The sequence below is a fragment of the Euprymna scolopes genome, chromosome 24 (genome assembly GCF_053919585.1).
Source record: "Euprymna scolopes isolate OS-2025 chromosome 24, ASM5391958v1, whole genome shotgun sequence".
Classification (NCBI taxonomy): domain Eukaryota; kingdom Metazoa; phylum Mollusca; class Cephalopoda; order Sepiida; family Sepiolidae; genus Euprymna; species Euprymna scolopes.
In genome coordinates this window covers 54486013-54505976 of record NC_136505.1, presented here as the reverse complement: position 1 = coordinate 54505976, position 19964 = coordinate 54486013, and the positions used below count along the sequence as shown (strand labels likewise).

At 34.7% G+C, this 19964-nt stretch overlaps 1 protein-coding gene across 1 annotated transcript in view; it reads left to right on the top strand.

The window, feature by feature from the left end:
* Positions 1-19964, top strand: part of LOC145246709 (tetratricopeptide repeat protein 21B-like) — a 1013541-nt gene that overhangs the window by 858399 nt on the left and 135178 nt on the right. The window contains exons 31-33 of the mRNA XM_080108443.1: positions 3740-3803; positions 5639-5764; positions 15443-15556. Of these exons, the coding sequence (XP_079964569.1) occupies positions 3740-3803; positions 5639-5764; positions 15443-15556 (304 nt within the window). The remainder of the gene's footprint in view (positions 1-3739; positions 3804-5638; positions 5765-15442; positions 15557-19964) is intronic.

Below are 19964 nucleotides of genomic sequence, written 5' to 3'. Positions count from 1 at the left end.
CAGATAAGAGTTTAACTGCTTCAGAGAAGTTCAGCTTGCTTATCTTCCTAGGTAAAATATAGTCAACGAACTTACTGTATTTTGTGGGGCCTAGCTTCCATAGAAGTAAGTGGACTTTTTTGGCATTGCTCCACTCTTGGCAGTCAACGGTAAATAAATCCTTGTATCTCCTATAAAAAGCGTCAAACGTCATATCCTGCTCAGGTAGGTAGTGTTGCGGACCAGGATATAAATACCCTAAACTTGCTACAAGAAAAAATAATAAAACGAATTGAATGAAGGAAACAAAGAACTTAAATGCTGGAATAAAATAAACATGTTTATTTTCTGTTGAGAAATGAAAGTCTTGGGTGTACACGTGTTCATTCGGCCGTTGACGACTACGTGCGTGGAAGAAAAGGGGAATGCAATAGAGAAACGCGAAGTGGCAAGCCGGCCTGTAGAAAGAGAGGGTTAAGCTCAGTAGAGCATCGCGCACATGTCTGTTTTGATGGACCAAAGCCGAAGGGGAGATAGAGTGAGAAAGTCAATCCAGTTCATGGAGAGAGAAAGCGTATAAAGTGTACGTACGGTCTGATAGCTTTTTGTCCCACATAGTAGCAAGTGGTGTGAGGTACGCGCGTACAGGCACATGCCGAAAAGGTACGCTGTCGGTCTGTAGACCGCCCAGCTAGGAAGCTGGTCTGAAAAGGGAGAAGCTGCTTATTGCTCTTGCTTTTATAGGTGTTTCCGCTGGTCTTTTGTGCATGTGTGGATTTCCTTTGAAAGGGAAAGTGACGTTGTCCTTGTGTGCGTACGTGTGCGCGTGTACACGTGAATGTGAGTGTATGCATGCGAACGTGAATATATGTATGTGTGTGGATGTGGGTGCGTATGTTTGTGTGCGCGTATGTATATGACAAGTAATATAGCTTGAAATGTGAACGCGTGATTTTGTGTGAGACTAGAAAAGGCTCGCTCAATACTCCCCTTCCTAGAAAAAAAAATATAGTAGTTAAATGTATCAATGGAATTCCATATGGTGTTTTGGGAAAATGCGGTGCTATCATCACTATGTTCCATCTTATTCAACATTTTTAAAAATAATTCCTCGTGTCTCTTCTGTTGAAGTAACAATTTCTCGTCTTGTTCCTTCTGTTGAAGCAATTTCTCCTCCAACCTATGTTGATGATCCATCTGAGTTTTTAGTAATTGCCTAATTATGGCCTTAAAGTCATCCATATTAGTATCCTTTCCAGATGGACGACAAAATGTTTTTTTCTGACAAAGAAAAATCTCGGAGACAAAAAAATGTTTTATTTTGTGTGTCTGTGTGTGTGTGTAAATGGGGGGATAAAAACGAATTAAAAAAATATCTTTTATTTATTTTTGTGTCAGTGTGTAAACGGGGGGAGGAAAAAATTTGTTTCTAAAATTTACTGCAACAAAAATGGCATTCTTGGCTGCTAGCAAAAAAAAAACAAAAACAAAAACAAAAAAAAACAATGTCAACGTTTCAGTTAATAAAAATGTTCACTTCCAATCACAGAAAAGCAAAGAAAAGTATTCACAACTCGAGACAAAACAAAACAAAAAAATGAATAATTCAGTCTTCCCAGTTCATAAAAATGCTTTCCAACGAACGCTAAAAGCAAAAAATTCAACAATTTAAACATCTCCACATTATTTAACCTCATGCCGAATTAGGTCAACGCTTTTAACAATGACAGATTTTTTTTTGTTTTTGCTTTTTTTAAAAAAAGGACAGTCTTTTCTTTTCAAGCTGAAAAGCTCATTTGCATACAACATTCAAATATCGAATTAAGGTTAAATCTTTGTCTTTAACAGCGCAGTGTAACAAATTATGACAGTTTATAATGACGTTGTTTTTTTTTTTTCAAACACAAATTACTTTTTTTTCCAACTTTCAAACAATTAAAAACAACCAAACTTCTGGCTTACAGTTTTTTTATTCTTTTGTAAAGAGACAAGGAGGGTTTTACTTATGAATTTATCCAACGTTTTCGTATTTACCGACTTGCATTTTTTCTTTTTCTTCTTTCAAAAAATCCTCATGTAACAAGTTTTTCTTAATCGCTTCCAGTTATCTTGTGTAAGCTGAATTTTTTCGTCGCCAAAGTGTTTTTTGGGTTTCACATGTAATTCGAATTCTTTGATGGTAATATTGTGGAAACACTGAGGTATTTTAAAATTTGGTTTTCGTTCATGAGTTTTCGAAATCTTCGTCGCCGGTTGTTGTGGTGCTAGTTATTGAATAAATGACAAGAAAGACACAATAACAATTAAATAAATATGTATTAACAAAAATACATAAAAGATGTAATGGAACAATATCTTTGTTCATGGCAGGACTAGTTGTGAACGACCATCCGCTTTGCGTGTCTGTGTCCGACTCTTTGGTTAACCGCTTGGCGCTTCTCGTACCTGGAAGTCACGTCATGGACTAGTATTATTCCTGGTAATAGGGGTGCATTAGGTGTATCAGAATTTTTGTAGGAATTTTTGACACCCCTAACACGAAACTGCGAATAAAATATAAAAATCTCGTAATTTCTCTGTTAAAAGTGGGTTGTTTATTTTCTTTATGGATTATACTTTCAAAATAAACTATTAAAGTAATAGAAATATTTTTTTTTTAAAACAGTAATGAATTTTCTGAACTCAATATTTTTCCATTTTTAAACTTTAAAAATCTATCAAATTTTTTCTATTGATTCTATTTTTACGATATTTTCAGGGTCAATGTGAAATTTTATGTTCTTTCAAATAAACCGAATATAATATTTTAGACAAACGTTTTTTTTTTAATTCACGCCCCCCCTATTTTCAAGTGTCTATTAAAAAGTAAATAATTAATTTACTCACCGAAAAGTAAATAATCAATTTACTCACAAATTGAAGAGAAAAGGTCAATAAATAATATATTCAAATTTAAAACAAAAAAAAAAACGTAGTGTTTTTTAGAATTTTACCTGTAAAGTTTGAAGTTTAAAACCTTTTTTTTTTAAACCACGTTATTTGTTTTTTCTTTTTTTTTTAATGGAACCTTGGTCCTTGCTCCTTTAATTGAAAAAGAATTAGGGCTTGAATTACATTTTTCGAGGAGTTATAAGCTTGGAAAGACAGGGGGTCGAATAATTCACGCCTCCCATTTTGAAATGTCTATTAAAAAGTAAATAATTAATTTATGTACCAAAGTCTTATGTATCACAAATTGAAGAGAAAAGGTCAATAAATAATATATTCAAATTTAAAACAAAAAAAAAGTACTGTTTTTTAGAAATTTACCTGTAAAGTCCGAAGTTAAAATCTTTTTAAAAAAAAAAACACATTGTTTTTTTTTTTTTTTTTTTTTTTTTTTAATGAAACCTTGGTCCTTGCTCCTTTAATTGAAAAAAAAATTAGTGCTTGAATTACATTTTTCGAGGAGTTATAAGCTTGGAAAGATGGGGTTGAATTATTCACTATTTCACGAAATTTCTGACACACCTAGGGGTGCATCCCCAATAGTCCTCATATGAGAACATGCCCAGATCTCAATAGTGCTATAAACTTTGAGTATTTCAAATCTTGTGCGGATTACAATTTTAAAATGTCAACTTATCTGTATTTTTAGATTTAAACGAATGCAAGAAAAATAAATTTCTATTTTTTTTAACACTTCTTTATCCAATCAGTTTTCTTTAATCTTAATTTTATTTTATTAATTTAAAAAAAAATATTTTGTAATTCTTTTTAGCATGGACAAAATGAAAGTGGATAATGAACAAGTTGCCTTAAGGACAGCAAGCAAACTGTTGAAGGTAAAACATTAATGATTTTCTGTTTATCCAATCAATAATCCAATGAAGATTTTCTAAGGCAATTCTAAAAAAAGGTGCAGTTTATTTTAATACTTTCCATTCAATTCTTGTCATTGAACTTATTTACTGCTTTATCTGAATGGGGAGAGGGCTGAGCGTAGCTAGAAAAATACAGACTTTTGAAACAGAAATGTTTAATCATGGATTAATGACATACGTTGCATGGAGAGAATGATGCATTGATTTATGATGTGAATCTTAAAACAGGCTTAAATCTGATGACCTCAGAGGAGATAAAATCTGTAGAATATAAGGAGATGTGTACAGAATAAAAGACTTTGATTGTATGAAATAGTTCTTGAGTTAATAAATGTAGAACAGTTGAGATAGCAGGTTCAATTTGCAGAGAAAGGTCATAGCAAACATGTTAAACTGAATGTGATGAACCATAATTGGTTTAAATTTTTTTTCCTTAAATATATAGAAAGTAAAACTGGAAGTATAAGGAAACATTGTATATTTACCGAAGGTAGACATACCAGGTGAAAGATGATTGCAAGGAATGGAAAAATGAAACAATGATAGTCATTTCTGAAGAATTGCTCTAATGAAATACAATCTCTAGTGACTGATGGGAGAGTGGCAGTAGATATTGTTGACAGTGAAATCTACTCCTACCTCCTCAAAGTATGACTGTTTATGGAGAGTAACTTAGGTTTAAATCAATATAGAAAATAGACAAGTTAAATAAAAATGACTAATAATTTCTGGAAACACTCATCAGCATGGTGTCCTATGATATCTCGTTGGAAAGGTTGAAAAACAACCTCACTTTATTAATATAATAGATAGATAAAGAATACGTATATGTTTCTTCTTTATTTGTTTAAATTTAAAACAATAGTAATTTAATTCATTTTGAAACAGTAAATATATAAATGGCCTCCTTACTTTCACTTTTAAGATGTATTTATTTAAAATTGTACCATTCTAGTCAGTAGAATGCTTTAATTTGATTTTGGAACAATTCATTTTAAGAATAAGTAAAGGTTTTTTTTATGTTAGTGACATCAGATTAATTACGAAACACCATTTATTTATTTAATGTGTGTGGAAGATGATGAACATGAAGTGCCGTATCGTATTCTTATATAGATTAAACATTTTTTCATGTGGTGCAGTTCGCAAAAAGCACCTTTAGTTTTGCATCCATGCATTTCTATAAGACCCTTTGTTCCTTATGGTCTACCATTGTACCATAGTACTCATGTTTACACACCCATTAACATGTAGATACTCATAGCAGAGTACATTGCTAAGAACATAGGACAAGTAATAACTTTACTTCTTTTTTTTTTTTGGTCCTGGGTATGACCTTAAACTATATCCAGTGGTGAGGCCCCAGCTTGCAGGCTTTGGGGAGTGTGGAGCCACCCTTTAATTGCCATTGCTCCCAGGCCCACTCTGACCCGGAGTGGTAGTACCTGTTAGGGTCCCAACTATGTGTTAAATAGAAACTGATTTGAAAACAACAAATATATTCTATTAAAAAATTTTTCTTCAAAATCTTTGGATTCGGCATTAAATAACCCGAAAAACAAAACAACCAACCAACCTTTTTTTTGAACAATGATATTTATTTCTGGTTACTTTCCTGATTAAAACGTAATCGTGCACCTTGTCTCTGTCTTCTCGGACATTATCGTCAGTCTGTGCACACTTTCTTTCGGCATTTGCATACAGCCGCCATACTTTGTTATATCATGCTTGAATTTCCGCATACAGTGATTTAACACCTTTGAAGAATATCTGTACTTGTTTATTTGTTTCCCCAGGAAATAAAACCATGCAATGGCAACATCCGATTGCAACTGATGGAAAATATGATATTGGTCGCGTCAAAAATGAAACCAAATGTGGAGAAAGCGTTAACAAATTTTATGAAAATTGCATCCATTCAGGTATTTTTCTCATTCTTTTTTAATTAAATTTTATTTTTCATTATATTTTCACTGAATGTTATAATTACCAAAACCTACCCACCTTTCCAGACAGCAATTAATCGAAAGGAAGCGACCGTATAGTTAAAAAAAAGTATTTCCATAATTTTAATAACGAACGTGGGTAAATTTGTAGATTAGCATCTTAAGCTAAATCGCACGATTTCAAAAAATAAAATATAGATATATTTACTGATTAACATCCTTCACTACCTCTTTCTCTGGAAAAAAGATGAGATTCTGTTTTTTAGGCGATTACATGTGAAATACCATGGGAAACAGGAAGAATAAAAAAAATTATTTTAGAATTTTAGAGTAAGGGATTAGCATCATACATATTTAACATGAAATGTTATCCTAATTTTTAGGGCAGTTAATCAAATTTTGTGCCACTAATTCTGAATTTGAGCTGCAAGGTCACAAAAGCACACGTAAAAACGTAGCATCTTTTATTTTAATTAATAGTCACATTTTAACATAAAAAAGAAAATATTTAAAAACAAAAACATGCGCGCGCACACACACACACGCACCCATTATATATATATATATATATATATATATATATATGTACATATATTTGCATGCCAGAGCGGAATGTATGTGTACATGTGACCGTTTCTTTTAAGTATATATGTGTGTACGCGTGGCCGCGACAGCTAGCTAAACCTCTCCAAACAATTAACAACAAAATAAAAATTAAGAATAAATAAACCGAATCATAGCCCCCCCAGCTCCAAACATAAGTGAACACCCAACAGGTCAAGACATACTTACCAAGAAATCATCTCACCAACGAGAAGCTAAAAACTTTAACATTAAGACTTGAATTTTAGAGTGCCCCCTCCTCCCACCCCCACATATTCCCCTTCCCCTCATGTATCTCTATGCCCTCAGCCACACCAGAAATGAACTTCCCAGACCCTCCCCCACAAGTTCCTTAAACCCCAAAACTAAAACATTATTGACATACCAAGCGCCCCCCACCTTCCCCTTGTTCCCTTCCTCTCTTTCTTCCGCTCTCCTCGCACCCCCCTCCCGACCTCGTTCACTCTTTCGCTTTTTCATCCCAAAATAGTGAACATTTCTGTAAAAGTCTGAGGACGCTACAGACGGCAAAAAAAAAAAAACGACCGAGTAGCTGAAACAATAATGTAACTTAACAGAAAGATACGGTAATAAAAAATAAAACGTATATATATATATATATATATATATATATATATATATATATATATATATATATATATATATATATATATAGAATGCATAAAGTATCTAAGGACACCTTAAACACTTTTAGAAATACAGAAAATAAAACTGCTAAAGCGTTGAAATGTACAATTTCTTGTTACAGAACAAATACATATAATATTAATCTACGTTTTATTCTGTTTATATCATTCTTTGGCTTCTATCATCCACTCAGTTCGAGTTCAAAAGTGACTGCAAGCTTTAATCAGGTGGTTTTTATTTACGTCCTTCATTGCTTGGGCCATTGCTTCCATCAGAGAGGATTTAATGTTATGAGGATGTTTATTATCTTCCTTTTCAATGATGCTCTACACGTAATAATGAAAAAGATTAGGGTCTGGTGAGTTAGGAAGCCATAAGTTTGATGTGACATAATTATGAAAATTTTTGGTCAACCAATTCTGAGCGTTTAGAGCTTTATAGGATGGCGCAGAATCTTGTTAGAAGACATAGACCCTTTCATTAGCTACGCTGTCTATCCAAGGCTTAATAGTTTGAAGGGTTTCAATATAGGCATCTGCATTAACTTTAAATCTTTGTAGAAAAAAAAGCGGAGGCATGATGTAACCTTTACTGCTAATAACACAGGAAACCATCATTGTTGCTGGAGACTTCATGACAACTGGAACTTAAGTGGCGTCTGCACATGGCCACCTATCATTTCTTTGATTTACTTTTTCATCTTAATCGAAGTTTTTTCATCAGATAAAAACCAAAGACACTCCTCTTCTTCTGGATGCTTCAATTTGTTTAAGGGTCATTTTGCATGCATTAAATGATTCTCTAGAGTTTTTGTTCATATGAACTGACCTTGCCTAAGAACGTATGATTCATATCTGAGATATTGATGAACAACATTGCTTATTGTTCTTTCAGACATTTGAAGATTTTTAGCAAGATGTCACAGGATCTTTGTCGATCATGCCATCATGCACCCTTCTCACAAAATCAGGAATTCTGTTTTCTCTTTCTCGTGGCCAATTCTTCATCAGTGCTTTTATTACAGGTTGAACACCCTGAAAATTAAAAATCGGTTTCACAAGGAAAAACAAACAAAATCAATAAATTGTACGATCGTTTTGGAAACGATGTTTTTATTGAGACGGACAAACTGCATTTAATATCCCAATGAATGCATTGACGATGATACTTATGAACTTTAAAGCCGGACGATTAAAAGATATATCTGCCTTACTTAAAAAATGCTAGTTTTATTTTTGGTGTCTTTAAACCCCCACCCACTCTTTTTGCTAATGAGGAAACTTTGTTTTATAAAATCAAATGATAAAATTATTGTCCAAGACTTATTGTTCGTCTCAATAAAAACATCGTTTCCGAAACAATTGTACAATGTATTGATTTTGTTTGTTCTTCCTTGTGAAACCGATTTTTAATTTTTAATTTTAATTATAAATTATCACTCATCTTACTCAATATTAAAATAGCTCTAGGATATCTATGCCTATCGAGCTTATATATCTACATTGCAACGAGCACTGTTTTCTTTTATTTTCTTTTAATTGTATTAATAAATTTACTAATACATTAAAATATACTCTATTCTTTAGACTGTTGTCCTAATCCCCTTAAAATTATATATATATATATATATATATATATATATATATATATATATATATATATATATATATATATATATGCGGGAGTGCCTCAGGGGTCTATCCTTGGACCTCTATTGTTCCTGATATTCATAAACGACCTCCCTGATAATATTGTTTCGGAGATGGGTATATTTGCCGATGACACCACTCTCTATAACAGATATGAGGGGAAAACAAATGAACTCATATCCAAGAAAATGGCAGAAACACTAGAGGATGACCTCCAATCCGTAGTGGAATGGGGACAAAAATGGTTGGTCTCATTCAATGCTGCTAAGACTAAGCTTGTTTCCTTCAATAACTACAAGAAACCTTCTCTACCACCAATAGCAATGGCCAAGAACACATTGCCTGAAAGTACTTCTTTTAAACTCCTCGGCCTAACGTTTACAGGGAATATGAACTGGAATAGATACATTGAGAGCATTGCCAAGGCTGCTGCAAGGAAGGTTGGCTCCCTCTACCGTGCTAGAAAACTACTTACGCCTGCCAGTATCCTATACCTCTATAAGGCAACCATTCGCCCATGTATGGAGTACTGTTGTCACATCTGGGCTGGTGCATCTGCTGCTTGTCTCTCGCTCCTGGACAGGGTTCAAAAAAGAGTCGCAAACCTGATAGGTCCTGAACTGTCATCTAGGCTTCAACCTCTGTCCCATCGACGAGATGTTGCATCCCTCTGCCTGTTCTACAAATACTTTAATGGTGAATGCTCTGACGAACTGCAAACACTTGTACCTCCCCGACGTAACTACCCCCGACAAACCCGACAAGCTACTAAGTCTCATCCCTTTACAGTGGAGATCCCTAGGTGCAAGAAAGCCTTTTACTCCAATAGTTTCTTCCCCAGAACTGCGGGTCTTTGGAACTCCCTTCCGGGATTCTGCTTTCCCAACTGCAATGATATGCAGAAGTTCAAGTGTAATGTTAACAAACATCTTTCTACTCTTCTCCCTTCATAATGACCCCGCTAATTAATTCCCTAATAGTAGCCCCCTGCTTCAAAGTGGCACTGTGCCTTGTTTGGGGTGAAAATTGAATAAAAAAAAAAAAAAAAAAATATTCATAAACAGCTGTTTTGCGAAATTATGGCTCTTTAGCGTGGCTAGAAATAGACAGGGTGTTTAAACTGTAATTCGAAATCGATTAAGTTATCAGAGCAGTCAAGAACTGTAGTCACAGTGCCATTAGTTACTGTCATGTATGAGGGAAATCTATTAATGCTTATACATTAGCAATTATTGACTACCTAGAGTGCTCTATATACTACATAATCACGTTGACACACCGGTTCCTGTTAGATCACATAAGTTAAGCAAGATTGAGGCTTGTCAGTACTAAAATGGATCTTTAGGTCTTTTATCGAACCCAGGACGAGATAGTACGGGGGGGGGGGCTTCTGTCTCAAGAGAGAAGGTTGGGAGTTGAAGGAAGCACCATGGATCACTTGGATAGCTGTGCTTTCTTGTGGTAAAAAAAAAAAAAAAAAGAAAAGAAAAGTGATATGCACTCCAATTTATCAATCTCGGATCAGATCCTCTGCTCGTATGAGAAATCCCTTTGTTTGAGCAGCTAGAAACAAAGTTAAATGCCTGCACCACTCAGAGCCCAGAATAGAAGCTAAGCATAGATGCAAACTATTGTTAGGGGCAGCTCGTTGCTTTTAACAAATGTATGGAAATTTATTACTGTCTGTTCACATATTTTTCTTGTATATGTGTCGAACAAACATATACTACACTACCTTCCTACTGCAAGAAGGTAATTGCTGGAAGACTGATCTCATAATAACAGAACAGGTATTACATTCCTTTGAAAGGAGCATTGAAAGAGAATATATTAGTATGAAATAGTAAACTGAATTGAACATTAAATGATAGTAATAGTATGGTTTCGGATTCATAGATATCAGATCTTCATTAATGATAGATATATTCTTACTTCAACTTCTTTTGCAAATTGTTAGCTTTCTGAATGAGATATTTCTCGCTCATAATAATGTCACTAAGTTCAAAATGTTATTGATATTTTATTGCAAAAACTTGACATTCTTAAAGATATAGACAATCCGGTTCTAATGAATGAATAGAATATTGGAAGAAGAAACATACTTTTTTTGATAAACAACTGTCATGAACGGAAATGAAGAATGCTGCAAAATTCAGAAAAATCTGACGATAGAGGAATGGTAACTTTGTAACTTATATAAGTTTTAAACATTTCAAAATGTGCTTTGGTTCAAATGTTTTCATTATTATTTGATTTCTACATTTATGCATCCAGCCTACGCTTGAAAGGAAAAGGAATCAATGTTACAAACAACCTTTTATATCCTTAACTCTAAAACTTGATAGTTTAAGTTAAAAGTTTAAGTTTTCCACAGCAGCCTTTTCTTCCTCAAATCCAGTTCAGTTTAAAATTTAGAGATTTTGGCTGATGCTTGACCAGTGCTGCTACTTCAAATATATTTATGTATCCCAAATGCAGGCATCTATAATATAAATCTTACCTGTCTGTTTAAATTTATGTATGTATGTCTGCCTAAAACTTTCGACAGAGGCGACGGATTTTTACGAGATTGGTATCGTTTTGAAGCTCAATCCTTCGGACGACAAATATCAAAAAGTTGACTAAAAACATTAATTCCTTAACCTTCAACTGGGCAATTTTCTACAAGGAGGGGGTCACTTTTTTCGCCGATATTTTCGAAAGTCATTCCTGCTTTTCGATTGACTAGATTTAATTTAAACCTTCGCCACTTCCGGTTTGACAATGGACGCAAGGGCAAAGATGTTACGTTTTATTTTTTTCATATTTTTTCCTCCTTCACAGTACGGGTTCGAGCCTGCCTACTACCACTTTTTTTTTTGCTCAACACACACCTCCACACAACCGAGCAACGCCGGGCATTCAGACTAGTCTTGCATAAAAACAAACAAACAAAGTAACAACAAACGGAAGCATAGTTTTGGAATAGGGTAAAAATTTATTTCACTAAAATTTTTAGCTTGGATTTTCTGTGAACAAACAAATTAAAACCCTATATTAAGCCCACTATGTTGACAAGTGACCCTTTCTTTTAAGATTGGATAGATTATATATATATAGATACAAACAATATCCTGCACATTAAGTTGAAAGAAATCAATATAAAAAAATCACTTTTCATAGAAAATAGTAACTTGAAGTTAGCTGGAAAAAAATATTAATGTCACAAAAGAGAAAAATTTGATTTTGTTGGTCCCCCAACAAAAGAAGGATGGACCTGTAAATTCACCCATGTCCGTTCGTCCATTCGTCTGCCTGCACTTTTCTCAATAACTATGCCTTGGAATTTTGTGAAATTTTGCACAAACATTAAACATGATATGAGTAAAAAGTAACAGAACGGATTTTCCGGGAAAACTCCAGTTGCCCCCGTAGGGGTGCTTTTCAGGTTAAAATGGCTAAAATTGACACTTTTGTGCTAATTAAAAAAAATTGATGCCTTGGATTTTTATAAAACTTTCTGAAAAATTGTAACTAACTGATTTCTAGATAATTTTGTTTGTCTATACTTCATGATAATTCTTGGGTGTGCCCCAGGGGCTCTTTTAGGGCTAATAAAAACACTCCATTTTTGGGATTATTTTACCATATTTGTCCAAAATCTTCTGTGTATGTCTACTTAGCAGTTTTGCATGGTGCTGAACTCAAATTTAAATATGTTAAGGTCTTGGGGACTTTTGGGGCTAAATGAGGGGGGTGGCAAATGATGGACTTAGTCATTTCTCTTTTTGCATTATGCAGGACTCAAATTTACATATGTTAAGGCCTAAAATTGTACCGTTTGTTCATTTTCACCAGGATTTGACAACCCCTAGGGACTTTTGGGGCTAAATGGGAGGGGGGGGGCAAATGCTGAACTTAGTTATTTTTTTTATGCCTTGTTCACTGTGCACTCACGGGGGACCATGCATGCTTCACTTGTTTACCTCCAAATTCTATAAAAAATAACTAAAAAATAAATGAGTTCTTATAAGATGATGTTATTTTCACTATATTTACTTGGTTTCACATGCTAAATTCTAGGTTGGTTTTTGCTAGCAACAATCCTATCACTGATTTTATTTAATCTGTACATGAGTTACATCCCTTACAAGATTGCCAGATTGATATTTTTTATACTCTTTCACTCTTTCCTGCTTTGACCGAGTACAAAATCAACTGGGAGACGATGTTTTCTTTTCTGTACAGCCGCTTTCTCATTGTTATTCGTCTTTCTTTACTTCATTATTATTTCTATACAAAGTGCTCGACTGAACTCCAATCTCTCATTCCACATTGTAAATGTTTGCAAGTAAAACTCGCTTTCTACCAAAACTAAAAATAACATTCCTTTTTTCCTTCATATGTCTAAACTAAAGCAGAAATTCCATGAACAGTGCTTCTTTCTTTCTTCTTATCTTTTGAAACACATTATCATGGGATCGTTTCCCTGCAGACTACAACATGATCGTCTTCAAATCCAAAGTCAACAAGTACTGTTCTTAAACCATATGTGTTCAAATTTCGTTCATTGCATTCATCATTTTCAATCCTCTCATAATATTCTTCATCATCTAACTAAAAATCCCTCTATCTTATTAATCCTTATTTTATTTACCTCTCAAAGAGGTTATACAAAGGTCAGCTGTTAAGTTAAAAAAAAAAACGTTTAGGATTAGCGCACTTTGGTTTTCAAAAGAATACCTGAGCAGCTTTGCAAGCATTCCCCATAGAGGTGCCTCAGACGATTAGCAATAAACAAGTCCCTTCTCAAAGAGAAGTTAAAGCCTGGGAGGGTGAACCTTCTGAGACTGAACAGGCCCAACACCAACAAAGTTAATGCTAGACTGATTGCCGAGAATGTATCTTTCAGTGGCTCATCAGTAAAAAAAAAAAAAACCCATTTCAAACTTAAGCTTTACAGACCAACAGGTGGACCAAACCTCTTATGGAGATGTGTGGATGCATCTAAAGTGATTTCAAGATAGACTTGTTGTTTATGTATTAATCCACTTCAATCTTGACACAAGACTGTGTTTGCTAACCATTTTAAATAAGAAGAAGAAAAAATGAAGAAACTCTTGTAACTCAGTTCCTTCATGGATAGAAAAGTTCTAAAATAAAGAAGAATGAGGTTTCTTGGAGCCGGAATACTTATTTCTAATGCTTTTTATATGTAGATAACGATAAACATACAAACTACTTGGGTATTTCTATTTTGGTTGACCATCTCAGACACCAGCTATTTCTTATGTATTTAGTTTGTATCTGGTGGCACAAGGCAAACACAGATTTCTAAAACTAAAAGTCTGTGTGTCCCATGGCAATTAAATTTCTTTCAAATATATAATCAATGAATTTGTTACCAGACGTCTTCAAGTTAAAAAAAAAAAAAAAAGAGGGCGAGAAAAGTTTTAAATTTAAGTTTGGTATTTGCTGATTTGTGGCTTCCATCAAATTTGTTGTTTCACACCTCTTTTTTTATGTGCCGATTTGAATCTGTTAATTCCATATTTTCATGAAAAACATACCAGTGATGTTCAGAAGGGGCCGAGAGGCACCAGGGCAGTGGCCCTGGGCATCCAATCATAAACTATCTCTCTTATAATATTTCTGAGTGATGTAATGAATATGAGTACATCCGGGTCCTTCCTCTTTATAAGAATACTAGCCTGGGTGCCCGGCGTTGCCCGGGTGTTTGGAGGTGTGTGTTGAGCAAAAAAAAAAAAAAATGTTAGTAGGCAGGCAGGTAAGCTCGAACCCTTACTGCAGAGGAAGAAAAAAAGACCGTGAAAAAAAAAATGATGTCTTTGCTGTTACGACTGTCACCAAACCGGAAGTGGCGAAGGTTTAAATTAAAGCTAAGCAATCGAAAAGAGGGGATGATTTTTCGAACATATCAGCAAAAAAGCGACTACTCCTTGTAGAAAAGTGCCCAGTTAAGGATGAAGGGAGTAATGTTTTTAGCCAATTTTTCAATATTTTTCATCCGAAGGGTCGAGCTTCAAAACGATACCAGTCTTGTAAAAATCCGTCGCCTCTGTCAAAAGTTTTAGGCAGATATACGAACATAGATACATACATAACATACATACATTTAAACAGAGGTGAGATTTATATAATAGATAATTAAGTTATGACTACCGACTGGTAAAGACACCTGGAGAGATGTTGAAAGGTATGCTGAAAACTTGTGCTAAGGAATACCAGCTCTGACCATGAACACTTATTCATTAAGGTGACTTACTATATTATTGCTTCAAAAGTAGTAAAGTCCACTTAGCTACTTCAAACGAATATATCCTTTTCACAGGATATACTACTGAATACTAGGACTTATACTTGAATCTTTGAGGCATAAAAACAAGGAGTTGGTTCTTGGCATCAGCAGATCTCTGTAAGCCATTGCAATGCACATCTATACCTAGGATGAATCGCATCTCCCCAGCTGTCTGTCTTTAACTTACCAGGGTAACCTTTTTTATTTTGTCTAAAACATCTGACATTCAAACCAGCTTCGTTTGTGTGAAAGCCATTTCATGTTTTACAGATTAACAAACTTTTTTGTGCTATGTCTAATGAAAATGTGCTATGCATGAAGAGTACTTCCAAACATCTTATTATTTACTACAAACTTTTTTCTATGATTACCATTTTTGCAAAATATAAATTAAAAACAAAATAACTCCAAATTGCTTTTGCATATTAATAAATATTTTTAATTGTTCTGTTTCAGAAAAATAATGTGGGTGCTATGTATGGAATGGCCACTGCTTATATGGTTCAGAAACAGGTACCGAAGGCAAGGAACCAACTGAAGCCACTGTCCAAAATTAACTGGACTATGGAGGTATAAGAGATTTATTTTATAAAATTTCAAGGAGAATCAAAATAGAATCAAAACTTGTTTATAAGGGTTTAAAGAAACATACATTTTCATTGAATAACTATAAATTAATTTCACAAATTTTTAAAGTAGATTTTGAATTTATGAGAACATTTATTTTCGGGGATGAAGAGGTCATCCCTCCCATTTCTTCCATCGGAATTAAATTCAATATAGTCCATCACACTATCTATAACGTTTCCAATCTTTTATTTTGTTTTATAAATATTTATCCTACAGTTTTTTGTTTTTTTGGCACTTCTGCTTGGCAGTGGCATATTAGCAACAGAGACAAGTTATCAACCCCCGTTCTTTGAAAGAGAAATGACGTCTAGTGCCATTATGTGAATTTCAAATATAAACAAGTGTTTACGATAACGCAAAAATGTATAATAACAAAATAAATAACGCAAAAATATATAATAACAAAATAAATAACGCAAAAATATATAATAACAAAATAAATAACGCAAAAATATGAAAATCGAAACATTTTCTTGTATAGAAAATGTATCAAAATATAATTTTTATGAATTAATATAAATTATTTTCAATGAGTGATTCATAACTGAAAATAAAATAATAAATATGTTAAAAACATGAAATATTTATAGATTATTTTTAGAATTATTTGTTTTTGTTTTTTTTATAGTAAGTTTGTATAAAAATGTAGCAAAGTATAATTCAAAAAACATGAAACATTTATAGAGGTTTAAGAATAGTTTTTTCTTTTTTTGTACAGATTGTATAAAAATGTATCAAAATATATTTTTAGTTTGCATGCACTTTTAGAAAAGCAAGAGTTTTCAACCCTTTTCTTTGGCTGACAAGTGACATCTGTCGGCGGTTCTTGAAACTAAAATACATACATGCGCCTCATGTCACTGAGATGCAGAGGTTCCTTTTTTCTATAGATGTACAAACACACAAGGGTTCAGCAAAAAACTTTGAGCTATGTACAATCTAATTCATATTCAACATGTTTGAAACCTCAGCAAGTTTGGGTTTATGTAGCAAGTATTTTAACTATCATGTTTCACGTGAACGACCCTCTCAATATTCAGAATCGGCTTTGTATATCCTAATGCACCTCATAATTCACACACAAAACTTGTCACTAATACATCAGCTGCTTTTATGAATGCAGTAGTGTTGGCAACAGTCGCTAGCAGCATAAAGCACCTTTTCATATTTCCTGCATTACGTTAAAAGCTGACACACTGGTGCAGTAGAAATAACTGAGCAAAATAAAAATAAAACGAAAATTATATTTTTATTTCTTTGAAAATGCTGTATAGAATTGCAATAACTTTCCGTTTCTAAACTTTCTAAAGTTGCATTAGAAAATGGTGGCGATGGCGGTTTGGGGGGTCATTGCATCATTTTGGAATAATATAAATCAGTCTGTCCTCCTTCAGTCTATGAGATATATAGTAGTATAGATCAGACTTTTATTTATTGTAAGGCAACTTATCTGGGAGAAAAAAAACTCCAAAATATAGCAGTTCTCTGGTAATCCTTAGTGATGTTTACGACGTTTATCGGTTTCCGTCAAAAAATCTATGCCATAAAATGCAACATAATTGATTCGAGGGGCGCGGATGCTAACTTTGGATTGTGGAGAAGGAATGATAAAAGAAGAAATTGTATTTTCAAATCTCAGCACACTAGCAGGTTGACCCGACGTTGATCGGGATTGAATGATTATCAATGAATGCTTCACAGTCCCATACTTTTAGTGTCATCGAAATCGGTGAAATCGACCATTTTTCAAATTGATTGATTTTTTGTTCTAGTTGGGGACCCATTGCGATGCACCAAGAGGAAATTTATTTTTTTATAAAATTATTTTTATATATAACTAGCGAGGGGTACCTGGCGTTGCCCGGGTGTTTGTAGGTGTGTGTGAAAAAAACCCGAAGAAAAACAGGTGCCCGTGAAAAAAAAAAACCGAAGCCTTGACGACGCGCAGTTGGAAAATAGTAAAGTGTGAAAAAAAAACGGGTGCGCGCTTTTGATTGACGTGACGGCGATAGGTATTCAGCAGTTAGCATTTTCTGCGGGGACAGCTTAAAAATCGGTTTGTTTGTTTTTAAAAACTCGCTCCCTGTTTATTGGGGGAGCGTCTCGTCTCGAAATGAAAGCTACCGTCTGATATGACGACGAAGTCGACATTTACCAAACGTTACTTAGCTCTCTAGAGACCACTGGCTTTCGGCCTGTGATTAGAGTCGAGTTTCGCTTTTTGTTTATACCGAAAACCGAATGTAACGCGTGCCGATGCGGGAAATGTGGAATAATTAACGTTTGAAAGTCAATAAAATTAAATAGACAGGCGAGCTCCGTGGTTAAGTGTGAGATATTACAATTTATAGATGATATAAAAAGTTTTAAGAAGTTGTGAAGCGAGCGAGCGCTTCTCTGAAAGAAGCCTTTTGTGAACATCGAGGAAAAGCGTACATACATACATACATACATTTTTTATTTTTTTTTTATTCAATTTTCACCCCAAATAAGGCACAGTGCCACTTTGAAGCAGGGGGCTACTATTAGGGACTTAATTTGCGGGGTCATTATGAAGGGAGAAGAGTAGAAAGATGTTTGTTAACATTACACTTGAACTTCTGCATATCATTGCAGTTGGGAAAGCAGAATCCCGGAAGGGAGTTCCAAAGACCCGCAGTTCTGGGGAAGAAACTATTGGAGTAAAAGGCTTTCTTGCACCTAGGGATCTCTACTGTAAAGGGATGAGACTTAGTAGCTTGTCGGGTTTGTCGGGGGTAGTTACGTCGGGGAGGTACAAGTGTTTACAGTTCGTCAGAGCATTCACCATTAAAGTATTTGTAGAATAGGCAGAGGGATGCAACATCTCGTCGATAGGACAGAGGCTGAAGCCTAGATGACAGTTCAGGACCTATCAGGTTGGCGACTCTCTTTTGAACCCTGTCCAGGAGTGAGAGACCAGCATCAGATGCACCAGCCCAGATGTGACAACAGTACTCCATACATGGGCGAATGATTGCCTAAAAGTAGAGGTATAGGATACTGTCAGGCATAAGTAGTTTTCTAGCACAGTAGAGGGAGCCAACCTTCCTTGCAGCAGCCTTGGCAATGCTCTCAATGTATCTATTCCAGTTCATATTCCCTGTAAACGTTAGGCCGAGGAGTTTAAAAGAAGTACTTTCAGGCAATGTGTTCTTGGCCATTGTTATTGGTGGTAGAGAAGGTTTCTTGTAGTTATTGAAGGAAACAAGCTTAGTCTTAGCAGCATTGAATGTGACCAACCATTTTTGTCCCCATTCCACTACGGATTGGAGGTCATCCTCTAGTGTTTTTGCCATTTCCTTGGATATGTGTTCATTTGTTTTCCCCTCATATCTGTTATAGAGAGTGGTGTCATCGGCAAATATACCCATCTCCGAAACAATTTTATCAGGGAGGTCGTTTATGAATATCAGGAATAATAGAGGTCCAAGGATAGACCCCTGAGGTACTCTCGCATTTATGTCATATTGTTTGGATGTACGACCGTCGAGGACAACTTTGATTTTTCTATTACTTAAGAAGGATTTAATTACATTGTGAATTCTTCCAGTGATTCCATATGATCTAATTTTCCTTAGAAGACCATCGTGCCATACCCTGTCAAAAGCCTTAGATATATCAAGGGCTACCGCTCTACCCTACCCTGTTTTATCCAATGAACGGTATATACGTTCAGAAACTACAGTTAAGATATCTGCTGTTGAACGGGCTTGCCTGAATCCATATTGTTTGTCAGTCAGGAGTTTAGCAGCTGTTAGGTGCTGGACTAGAGCTTGATTAACTAAGGACTCAAATATTTTGGCGAAAAGCGGGAGGAGGCTAATGGGGCGATAATTTAGTGGGTCAGTTCTTTCACCAGAATTCTTGAAGACTGGTACCACAGAGGCGGTTTTCCAGCAGTCGGGAAAACAAGATTCGTTAAGGCATTTATTGTAAAGTTTGGACAGAACTGGAGCAACCTCGGCAGAGCATTTTTTTAATAGCACAGCCGGGATGAGATCTGGTCCACATGCTTTTGAGGTGTCTAGGTTTTTTATAATAGCATGTACCTGAGAAGGGGTGATTTTCAAATCGTCTAGTGTCTCATACATTTTCGTTTTTATATATATAGATGGATTAAATTGAAATTTAAAATGCAAAAGTCAAGTATCATACTTCAATCGGGTTCTAAACGGAAACATTTACTTTGAGTACATCATATCAAAGAAGCTACTGGTGATTTTATATTTCGGGCTTTTCGGCAGTGACATGCAGAAAACTTTTTCAGGGCATGTGCTCAAGTGAAAATAATGATAAAATTATAGTAATGATGGACCACAGGCCTATA